General features: G+C 41.4%; 1 protein-coding gene across 4 annotated transcripts in view; it reads left to right on the forward strand.

Annotated features, from left to right (window-relative positions):
- The window catches only part of LOC123725534 (mediator of RNA polymerase II transcription subunit 15), a 35,056-nt gene that overhangs the window by 16,266 nt on the left and 6,388 nt on the right, over positions 1-12,402 (forward strand). For 3 of the 4 annotated variants that reach the window (XM_045691627.1, XM_045691635.1, XM_045691619.1), the window contains exons 6-8: positions 8,535-8,857; positions 9,044-9,310; positions 9,538-9,657. In XM_045691627.1, the coding sequence (XP_045547583.1) occupies positions 8,535-8,857; positions 9,044-9,310; positions 9,538-9,657 (710 nt within the window). The remainder of the gene's footprint in view (positions 1-8,534; positions 8,858-9,043; positions 9,311-9,537; positions 9,658-12,402) is intronic. The other variant, XM_045691622.1, reaches the window with a different exon arrangement.

A 12,402-nucleotide genomic window follows, 5' to 3' on the forward strand; every position in this document is an offset into this window, starting at 1 on the left:
CATCCCCCATTTGGTGAAGTTGGCTGTCTTTGTTAGGAAGAAAGTCTTCACACAGTTCGCAACAAGCCAGGTGGCCCAAACTGCTGCATATACCCTGACTCTGTTGCAAGAGGTGACACATTTTCCCTAGTTAAAAGAAGTTCATGTTAGCAGGCAATATTAACTAAATTTGCAGGTTTAAAAATATATACTTGTGTATTGATTTTAAGAAAGACATTGATGTTTATGGTTAGGTACACGTTGGAGCAACGACAGTCGTTTTCGCAAATGCGCACCGCATCGATTATATGCAACGCAGCACAGGCTAGATAAACTAGTAATGTCAACCATGTGTAGTTAACTAGTGATTATGATTGATTTTAAGATAAGTTTAATGCTAGCTAGCAACTTACCTTGGCATTCACGTAACAGGCAGGCTCCTCGTGGAGTGCAATGTAAAGCAGGTGGTTAGAGCGTTGGACTAGTTAACCGTAAGGTTGCAAGATTGAATACCCGAGCTGACAAGGTAAAAATCTGTCGTTCTGCCCCTGAACAAGGCAGTTAACCCGCCGTTCCTAGGCCATCATTGAAACTAAGAATGTGTTAAATAAAGGTGTAAAAAAAAAAAAGAAAAAAAAATGGCAAATCGGTGTCCAAAAATACCGATTGTTATGAAAACTTGAAATCGGCCCTAATTAATCGGCCATTCCGATTAATCGGTCGACCTCTAGTTTTTAATGCAATGGAACTAACAGTGTTCAAACCTATTCCCCTAATTAGAACACTATTCCCCGAATCAGTCTCAGCAGAGAAGGGTAACACAGATTCCAACAAACAATTCAGAGGCACCTGTGTCTCAGGATCTTCACTGGCACTAGGTTCTTACTTCCTAACAGACACTATCCCCTCCGTAATGAAAGGTAAATAGTCTGGGTCAATATGGACTTTCACATGCCCCTGGGCATGAGACAAGGTGTCAGGAGTGAACTGATGTGGAACAGGCGCAGCTAACGCCATAGGCTTAGATTTAACGTAAGCACATGTACTGAATTTACCCCTAGCCCTGAGAACCGGACATTCGTTTTTCCAATGACCTGAACCTTGACAGTAGTGACACTCTTGACCAAAGGAGTCAGGCTCAACCCTAGTTGAATGTAACTCTGCCCGTGAACCAAAGTATCTCGATGAGCGAGGCCCAAATCGCTCCGAACGTTCCCACTCGCTCCGAATGCGTGGCTCTGCAAAGACACTTGTGAGTCAAAACATACTCGTCTACCAAAACCGCAGCTTCAGCGACAGTCTTAACTTTTCGTTCGTTAATGTACATGGCTATACAAATCAGGGAAAGTGTCCTTTAATTGCGTTAACATAATCAGATCACACAGCCCTTGGAAAGTCATAACTGCAGAGGTGCAACACCAGCGATTAAACAGTGAAGATATTCTCATGTAAACTCAACACGAGTCTGTTTATCATCCCTTTTTAAAGTTCTAAATCGTTGGCGGTAAGCCTCAGGAACCAATTCGTAAATCTGTAACACAGCTGTTTTAACCTTATAACTGACACTGTCAGCAACACTAAGAGCTCAGTCAGCACACACTGCAACATTAAAGTGCGGTCAGAATCAGGCCAACTCCTAGCGTCAGCAACACGCTCAAACAACGAAAAGAATGTCTCAGGGTCCTTTTCATTAAATTGAGGCAACAACCGTAAATTCCCAACAATGTCAAATGTGTCCGGGGCACGACCAAAAGAGGAACGACCCCTAGGTACATGTGGGTCACCTTCCCAGAGCAAACTCCCTTGAACTTTCCTTCCCTAACCAACTCTAACCGCTCTTGTTGCAGCTTAATTTGAGCACACTCCAAATCCAGTTTAAACACCAATTCCTTTTCATGATCATGCTCTAACTGTAACAGAAGCAGTTCTTTCTGCTGTTCAAAAAGACTACTAGGACTAACCGATGGAGCGGTCATTTTAACAATACGGGGAGACAGCGAGTCCTCAGAGGCTGCCCCAGTGGTAACTTCAAGAATACCACTCCATCAGATTGGCCTTCAATATTAACCTAATAGAATTTGACATTTATCACTAATTTCAACCTTGTAGTGTTCAGCAACCTTCAACAGCTGTTCTTTAGTACATAATTCTAACAGTTCCTCTGATGGAAAGCGAATGAACTCGTCTACGTAGGACGCCATAGTCACAAGAAAATAGAAAGAAAATCAAAGATATCTCACTCTTCCCCTCTGCTGAGCACACCAGACCACAATCAGAAATTACAATCACACTGGGCACCACAGAAGAGAGAGGAGATATGTATGGAGCTTCCCCAAAACCTACAGTAACTCAACCCTAGTCTTCGTGCGGATTTGCAGTGGGTAATTACGCACTGTAGCCCGCTGGCAAGGAAATAAACCACCCAGCACACTGGCAGATTCCTCCAAGCCACAGATGTGCCCCTGAGACAACTGCTCAGTCCACAGACACCACACAAAAATAACAAACAAAATAACCATGCCCAACGTATTCCAAAGTGAAATATGTCGCTAAGCCTAACAGAGCAAAAAAAAATAACTATAGCTCCAGGTAGCTACTGTCACGACCCTACCCTAATCTCCCACTGAGTTACACAGCCAATTGTACTCACCCCCTCGGACCAATGTCCCAACAGCGAGTAGAGCAAGAGTCTCCAGCCTGGGCAGGGGCCTGGAAACTAACCAATGTACTTTCTCCAATGCAGCACACAAACTATCCACCGCAGTGGCAAGTTTACCAACCAAACAAACAAAGGCAACCAGTACTGGGCACCAAACATTACAACTCAAACAAGCTGTAACAAAAGATGCAAACAAAGCACCTACAGAGTTTAACATTAACTCCACATTTTCTCCCAAACACAACACACATACTAGTAAGCCAAATTACACTAGTATTAGTCCTTCATAATGCAACAAAGTGCTATACGCCAAAATGTCTAGGAACCAACCTTATGAAATCCCGGACAAGCCCCCACTTGTCACGAACCAGCTCGACACACATAACAAACAAGGAGACAACGTGGAGATAGGGAATAACAAAATGTATGTATTCAACTAAAGTAAACTGAATATAATTAACAATGGTGTGTGTGTGTGTGTGTGTGTGTGTGTGTGTGTGTGTGTGTGTGTGTGTGTGTGTGTGTGTGTGTGTGTAGTCAGTAGTGTAAGTGAGTGGTTTCGTGCATAAATGTGATGATGGGTGTTGCCCGGTGCCAATGCAAACAACCAAAATCTGTGTCTGCATGGAGTCTCCTCAATGAATGGGGAAAAGGTGCATTTATCCTGGGACACACCCGAGCCCAGGTGTGTCCCATTTCGCTGACGACCCTCCCGGCTCCGCCCACCGACATCCTATTAAGGAAAACACAAGCAAAGAGAGAATTCGGCAGACAGAGTGGGAGGGTCGTCACAACAGTAGGCATATCTCTTAGTTGTCAATCAAATGTATTTGGCATCGATCAAATGGGTGGGCTGGCAAGTTCGTCAAAATGTGGGTTGGGACAAACATGCATTGGCAGTCAAGCTGCAGAAGGACGAGCAGGCGATTATTCCACGCCACTATTCCCCATCGTTTATCTGTGAAATTTTGACGGCCAACTAGCTGAAAACGTTTGAGAGGGTTTATCTGTTGTTCCCTCTAGATTTTAGCTAGTCTTGCTCTGGCTAGCATTAGTTGTTGATCTTGTTGATGTGCATAGGCAACTGAGGGAGAGAGCCTAACTTTTCATGGTGGTTTGATCAATAGGACTGTGAAATCTATTCAGGTGTATGTTGTGTAGCTGTTGCTACTGCCTGTAAACACAGTCCATTTCAAAGTGAAAGATATTGGGCCCGTATGGCAAATGGGTTATTTGCATATAGGCCCACTGTAGCTCTGATTGGCTATAGCGCACCAGTTTGCTTAGACTCCGGTCTTGGACAAGACAGATGTTTTTTAGGTTTTATTTACTGCAGTGTCTGTCTATTAATTGCCCAAACGCACGACCGCTTTACCACTCTATATTGCTATATAATTTTCAAATGCTATACTTTGTTCCCAAACATTCTATAGATTTATGAAAATGAATATATCTAAATTCTCGCTTGTCGGAAAATGTCATATTCTTCCCGGGGGTGTATATGAACAGATTTTAACAAGATTTCATGTTGCTAAAATGCTGCGAGTTCCACTTTAAATTATAGCCATGGTATAAAAGGGATAATCAACTCGAGGCTCTTTGCGTTCTCTGGAAAATAATTCAACCCCGTGGAAGGTTAGTGGTTCCTCAATTAAAACTTTCGAGATTAGGCCGCGGGACTTAAAGGTAATTTGTGGTTTAGTACGTTACCCTGCGCCACTGCTTCATTGCTCCAGACCACCGCAAGGGGGAGATAGAGCGCTGATTATGCTTTTTGGTCCCAAGGCGTTAATGGGTGTCTACCTGAATGAATGCTGTCAATGATTTGGCGATATAAACCAAATAGAAAATGATAATTGTTACTACTAATTACTATAAATATTGAACTTTCATGAAATCACAAGTGTAATACATCAAAATAAAGCTTAACTTGTTGTTAATCGATAAAGTCCCTCTTTATATCCAAAAATGTAAATTTTGTTGGCGCGTTTTGTTCAGTAATCCAATGGCTCAAATGCAGTCACAAGAGGCAGACACAAATCCCAAATAGTATCCGTAAAGTTCATAGAAACATGTCAAACGATGTTTATAATCAATCCTCAGGTTGTTTTTAGCCTAAATAATCGATAATATTTCAACCCGGACAATAGCGTCGTCAATATAAAAGAAAAACAAGAAAGGCGCGCTCTCGGTCGCGCGGAGCAAAGAGCTCTGGGGACATCACACTATCCACTCATTGAAAATGGTCATTCTCCCTCATTTTTCAGAATAAAAGCCTGAAACAATGTCTAAAGACTGTTCACAACTAGTGGAAGCCATAGGGAACCCAATCTGGGTCCTATCCCTTTAAATGGTGGATAGGCTTTCATTGGAAAAACAGCCATTACAAAACACTGGCACTTCCTGGATGGCTTTTCCTCAGGTTTTCGCCTGCCATTTCAGTTCTGTTATACTCGCAGTTTTAGAAACTTTGGAGTGTTTTCTATCCAAATCTACTAATTATATGCATATCCTAGCTTCTGGGCCTGAGTACCAGGCAGTTTACTTTGGGGACGCTTTTCATCCGGAGGTGGAAATAGTGCCTCCTACTCTAGTGAGGTTAAACTAAGGTTTTTATTCTAAGTGAAACACAGATGTTCAGTTATATTCCATTATATTCTTAAAATATCTGTTGACTGAATATAAGCAGCAAGTGATGTCTGCTAAATAAACAAGTTGATGGTGCAGTCATATAGCCTCGGCACATACAAACGACAACTACATCACACTTGCCCAGACCCACCTGCTCACACCCCCATCTCCAGCGCCTGTATCACTCTCTGCCACATGGCCTCAAACTGCACTATTTTGTTTCTCTCCGTTGCCCACACACTTTCAACATTTAGATAAAGCATTTAAAGGCTGACTTTGGTTGATTTTCAGTTTGTAAGTATACATTTTTTTCAAGATGATTGACGAGAAAAGTATCGTCCAACCCATAGGGTATCTCACTGCACCCTTATATCCCAGAAGAATGGCTTCGGAGGGGATGGCTGGTTGAGAGAATGCCAAGAGTGTGCAAAGCTGTCATCAGGGTAAAGGGTGGCTACTTTGAAGAATCTATTTTGATTTAACACTTTTTTGGGTTACTAAATGAATACATATGTGTTATTTCATAGTTTTGACGCCTTCACTATTATTCTACAATGTAGAAAATAGTACAAATAAAAAATACAACTTGAATGAGTAGGTGTACTGTATAGCCACTAGGCTAATACATTATCACATTTTTCCTTTGGATTATTTAATTAACCTATATCATGTTATTTCAAGTTATCCCTTTGGAGCACATGCAAAAGCAATTTGGAGTTGTTGAACGGGAGTGACAAAATGTATTACAATTGAATTTTAATGAGCTGATTGATGAGGATGATGAAGTGTTTGAATTCAGAACAATACTGTAAGAATTGCTCTTCTGTCCCACGCGCACACTAAAAAAAATAGTTTTTTTGTTTCTACTTTGTCAGAAAAAGCTGTAACTTGACCGTAGCTTATTACTTACTAAAACTGTTGTTACACTGTATGGTTTTTATTCTAAGAGAAACGAAAATGGTCTTATATTCTTAAAATATGTGTTTGCTGAATATACGCAAGTGATGTCTGCTAAATTAACAAGTTGATGGTGAAAACCAGAGCTATTTAATGTAGGTGTTATATTTATTACATTTACTTGTGGAATGTTACTGAATAGATAACAACAATTGAAAGAATATTCTGGTGGCATTGGTAGAGTCAGGTGGAGAATGGCGTGAAAGTGCACTGTACTGTAAGTACGCAATAACGCTGTGGGCCAGGTGTAAATGGTTTAGCAGCCTTTCCAATAAATTGGAATACATAAGAAGGCATCCACCCTTGATGGGCTATCAGCAGGACAATACTCTTGCTGAGTTTAGGGACTTTAAATGTATTAATGGATGTTTGCGAGGCATGTCACTTGACCCATCTCTTTGCATAGCCCACCACATGCACTGTTTTCTAACCACATCTGGATGGATCCATAACGAATTACTATGGGAATAAATCACTGAATGACAGAAATAGTGGAATAAAGTAGGCTAATGCAATTGAAGGCAACAAATTGTTGCATACTGATACACCCAAAGTCATGCAACTGTTATAATAGGATTTGAAGCAATAGCCTACCCACGTGTGGTCAACTATTTCTGCACCGTTTCGCGCTGCTTTTAGACATGTATGGGGACTGGTCTTGATAAATCAATCATATCTTCGTTTGAATATTAGTTAGCCTACAATTAGGCTGTGGAAATGTTAGGATTATTTTGCTCTTCTCTTGCAGTCACTTAGTAGCCTAGACCTACTCTCGACCGGTCATGTTGTACAGCGCCATATTTTCCTAACGGAAACCCTGAGGCCTACATAGGCTAATGTAAAATGCATTTTCGTTTTTCTTAGAATAGAAACACCATAATATTAATCAATTTAATTAAGCTACATTTCTAACAGTATAAACAGCACAACAAATACAATAATACTTTACAACCAAATTATAATCAATCCCATATAGTTAAAAATGTTTTAAAGTCTGTAGTATAGCCAATATTAAAAACAGTCAAATGCAATCGTGAATTCAATCGCTTTAGCCACATGTTGCGGTTTATTCATTGTTTAAATATTCAAGGGTCCCTTAGTTATTTAAATACATGGTTGACTTGTATTCTGTGTGATGACATGCAGGAATGATTGATTGATATACTGCATATTGAAGTAGGCCATTATGCCAATAAGTAAGTTACGCTAAAACAGCTACAGTAAACAGGACTCTTAGGCTTACAGCTCCATGTCATTTCAATAACTTCATTTCATTAAAAACCTTAAATCCACCTGTCCCTGAATTTACTGAAATATGTGTATTTTACACTCAAGCAGTAGGCCTACATTAAGATAAATATCATAAAACACAACTTACTGAGCATTTCATCAAAGCTCCATGAAGGTCTGCTGTGCGCTATGCATATTAACAGTAGAATAGCCAGGACTCAACAAGTAGCCTACCAATAGCTGCCAGTCTATAAATACATTTAATATACACAACCACAAAGAAATCCATTAATATTTTGTTTAAGGTAATTAAAGAAAAAACAATACTAAGACAATTTATTTCAAAAGAACAGAATAGCATGTATTTCTCTGTGCTATAGTAGCTGAGGCTATGGTTGCTTCATGTCAACAAAATTCATTAACTTGTTATGCTCTTTCAGATAGGGAATAGCAATCAAAACGTCTGGCCTGCATGGACCTCTGTAAGATTATTTAGGAAAGTAAGCAAGCGCCAACAAGCTTCATGAAGACACCCTCAAAGATGCCCTCTGGTGGCTTCAACAAGCATTAAGGGCATAACGGCAACAATGGCTGACAGTAAAATACTATGACGTCATGCACTGCAATCGGTGCTGCAGTATGATGCAACTTTTAAATGAGGAACACACCTTCCACATCATTCAATATTTTCCATAGAACGCATAGCGCCTCGTTGATTATCCCTTACTTATTTGAATTCTGTCTGTTAGCCCACAGAAACAATTGGATCAGTAGCTTACCAGTCATGACATTTTGATTTTGTATCAGGGACCTCCAAACTCATATTTCTGTGTCCTCCGTGAGGCTCAGAGCATGTGAGCGGAGATGAGTGGGAGCTGAGCGGGCACAGTTTGACTGGAGCGCGGGAAAAGACGTGGAGCGCTCTGTGAGATGAGCAGGGTGTCCAACTGCCAAACTCGGCTTACATGCACTGCTCCAGACTCTTATTTCTGTGTGCTCAGGTGTAGGGCTTTTCCTCCAGCGCTTTCCCTAAGTTTTCAGCTGGAGGATGTCTGTTTTGTCCACATCCTCCCTGTAGTAGGAGGTCCGGGGCAGATGCAGATGCAGCAGATTGCCCAGCAGCAGGCCCAGCAGCAGGCCCAGCAGCAGTCCATCCAGTTCCAGCAGTTCCAGGCACAGCAGCAACAGACAGCCATGCAACAACAGCAACAGACGGCCATGCAGCAGCAGCAGCAGACAGCAATGCAACAACAGACAGCCATACAGCAGCAGCAGTTTCAGGTCCAGCAGCAGATGAAGCTGCAACAATTACAGCAGCAACACCATCAGAACCAACAGCTCCAACAGCAGCACCAAAACCAGCAGCAGCAGCAGGCCCAAAACCAGCAACAACAGAACCAGGTATAAGCGTTAAAGCCCTGCCATGATAGCCTGCCTAGATGTACAATTAAAAGCAAACAGAGACATGTAAGAAGGCAGTTGAATTGGTTTATCTTTTGGTAGTATGACATGAGAATAAAATATATTTTTGGTTTCAAATAATCTGCATTTGATGTATTTACACACACCCTCCCCATCTGTCTTCAGATGCACCCATCAAGGCACCAGCAACAGCAGATTCAGTTACAACTCCAACAGCAGCATGCACAGTCCATCCAGCACATGGTCCAGCAACAACAGCAGCAACAGGTTCAGTCTCAGCCCCAGCCGACCCAGCTGCCCCCCCACTCCCAGCAGCAGGGCATGGTGCCCCAGTCTCTGGCTGGGCAGATGGCCCCCACACAGCATGTGCCCATCAGCTCGCTCAGTCAGCAGCAGCAGCAACAGCAGCAGCTCAAGATCCAAGCCTTGCAGGTAAAGCAGAGGTGGTGTTATTGAAAAAGATGAACTTAAAGTTTAGTTCAATCTCTGTAGAATAGTGGTGACCTTTTGTTGTCCACTCTAAATTCATAATCTATAGTATCTGGGATAACACACCTATTCCAGTAACTTGTTTACACACCCCTCTGCTTGCTTGCTTCCCTATGTGTGTGTATGTGCCGTGTGTTCTTTGTATGTGTGTGTGCTTTGTGTGTGGCCAGGCTAGAGCATTGCAGCAGCAACAGCAGCAGCAGCAGCAAGTCCAGCAGGCCCAGCAGGCAGCACAGCAAGCCCAACAGGCGGCGGCTCAGGCCCAGCTAGCGGCAGCTGTACCTGGCCAGGTAAGAGCTGGTGTGGTGGGACTGATTGACTGCCACTGGTCACTGAGCCTGGCCTGGAGTGAGTGCATGCTTTCAGATTTACCCGTTTGGAATGACGACAGGGTTGATTGAATTTTGGGTTGCAAGCTCTACGCTGCCCTACCAAGCAAAAAGGCAGTAACTGCACATAGTGTGGAACTGAGAAAAAAATTGCTTTTATTTACCTTGGTTTCACAGTAACTTTATGCAGTTACTGCTAACATGACCCCCATTTTTTTCTCCAAAACACAATACAATAGAGTCAGGATACTTGTCCACATGATTAAGCATTTAATGTAGCAAAAATGACATTAACACATTTTTGACTAAATGAGCAGTTACTGCCTTTTTGCTTGGTTATGGCAGTACTGTTTTGACCATATTTAGCTTTCTGTGTTGCCTGTTGCCATACTTAAGCTGCTGCCATAGCCAGAAGGTAGTAGTGGTTGTTATATCACATAGCATTAGCTAGAGAGACTTAAGTTTGCATCGATTCATATAATGGCAACTTTGGGGTTCTTTGGTTTGAACAGAATGATGAATCTCCTACGTAACCCAGGGAATCAATTTAGTTGGTTGTCATTTGCATGTACAGTGCCTTCAAAGGATTCACACCCCTTGTCTTTTTCCACATTTTATTTTGGAACGGCTTGAATTTAAAATGGATTAAATTGATATTTTTATCACTGGCCTATACGCAATACCCCATAATGTCAAACTGGAATTATGTTTCTTTACATTTTTATGAATTAATAAAAAACGAAACGCTGTAATGTCTTGAGTCAATACGTATACAACCCTTTTGTTATGGCAAGCCTAAATACATTCAAGAGTAATAATTTGCTTAACAAGTCATCTAATAAGTTGCATGGACTCACTCTGTGTGCAATAATATTCTTTAACATGATTTTGAATGACTACCGTAATTTCCGGACTATTAAGCGCACCTGAATATAAGCCGCACCCACTGAATTTTAATTTGTATTTTATTTTGAACATAAATAAGCCGCACATGTCTATAAGCCGCAGGTGCCTACCGGTACATTGAAACAAATTAACTTTACACAGGCTTTAACGAAACATGGCTTGTAACAAAAATAAATAGGCTTTAACGAAACACGGCTTGTAACAAAAATAAATAGGCTTTAACGAAACACGGCTTGTAACAAAAAATAAAAAATTAGCAGTAAACAGTAGCCTACCAAGAAAGTCATTGGTCACTATCTTCCTCCTCCTGTGCACTGAAACCACTGAAGTCATCTCCTTCGGTGTCGGAGTTGAATAGCCTCAGAATTGCTTCATCCGATATTGGATCGTTTTCATTGTCGCTCTCGTCACTTTCATCCGGAGGCAAATCCCCCGCTGAGCCCTCTTCAACACGCAGCAGTCCAGCCTTTCGAAACCCGTTGATGATAGTGGATTTTTTGACAATGCTCCACGCTGTCAGGACCCACAAATTTGAAAGCGGGAAAAATCCATATATTAGCCGCGTCATTGTTTAAACCGCGAAGTTCAAAGCGTGGGAAAAAAGTTGCGGCTTATAGTCCGGAATTTACGGTACCTCATCTCTACCCCACACATACAATTATCTGTATGTGTGGGGTAGTCGAGCAGTGAATTTCAAACACAGATTCAACCACAAAGGCCAGGGAGGTTTTCCAATGCCTCACAAAGAAGGGCACCTATTGGTAATTGGGTAAAAATATAAAATACATTGAATATCCTTTGAGCATGGTGAATTTATTACTTACACTTTAGATGGTGGATCAATGTTCCTGAGTGTCCGAGTTACATTTTTCACTCCCAGCTGTAATCTCTGCCAAAGCTGCTTATACAAAGTATTGACTCGGGTGTGAATACTTATTTATGTAAATTAGATATGGCTGTGTAAAATGTTCAATACATTTGCTAAAATGTCTAAACATGTTTTCACTTTGTCATTATTGTGTGTAGATGGTTGAGAAATATATTTAATCCATTTAGAATTCAGGCTGTAATGCAACAAAATGTTGAATAAGGGGCATGAATACTTTCTGAAGGCACTGTATGGTGCTTTTTGAGAATTCCCTGATTGGCTTGGTACTCATCTTATCGTGATAGAGCTAGGATTCATTTCCACAAGACACTTCCCCATCCCTTTTTTCTCTACCAAACTAGAATTAATGGAGACCTCTTCACCCCAATGCTAATTCTCCTCCCTATTGAAGATTTCTCAGAATGAAACCCACTGGTGGGCTGCTGAGAGAAATTTAAGTTTCTCTCCCAGAGGATATCTCTTTATTATACCTCAGACCTACTTTAGATTGTCTTGTTCCCCCTTCATGCATGTGTGCTGTTCGTGCAATGAATGCTGTAACTGCATGCCGACTCTGTCCTGCAAACCAAATATATCCTTTAACTCGGCTGCTACATCTACTAGCGATACTCTTAGATGCAAAGACATGGCATCATCAATTATTGAAGGACCCCCACCATCTCATCCAATTGACCAATAGACACGGTTGGGAAATCACTGTCAAGCCTCTTACTGGGGGGGAACAATGAGGTTCCACCATTGGCGCCCATTTAAAATAGTTAAAGCTAGATATACTAGATTACCAAAAATGATTATGTTATTTGTAGTCATTTGACAGATGTTTACCTTCTGTGCTTCCCTATCCATTTAAATAATTGTCATACACACTGCATAGTTTGGCCTTGTGAATAAAGAGGGAGCATGTCTCCACT

This window comes from Salmo salar, chromosome ssa01, assembly GCF_905237065.1.
Source record: "Salmo salar chromosome ssa01, Ssal_v3.1, whole genome shotgun sequence".
NCBI classification, from domain to species: domain Eukaryota; kingdom Metazoa; phylum Chordata; class Actinopteri; order Salmoniformes; family Salmonidae; genus Salmo; species Salmo salar.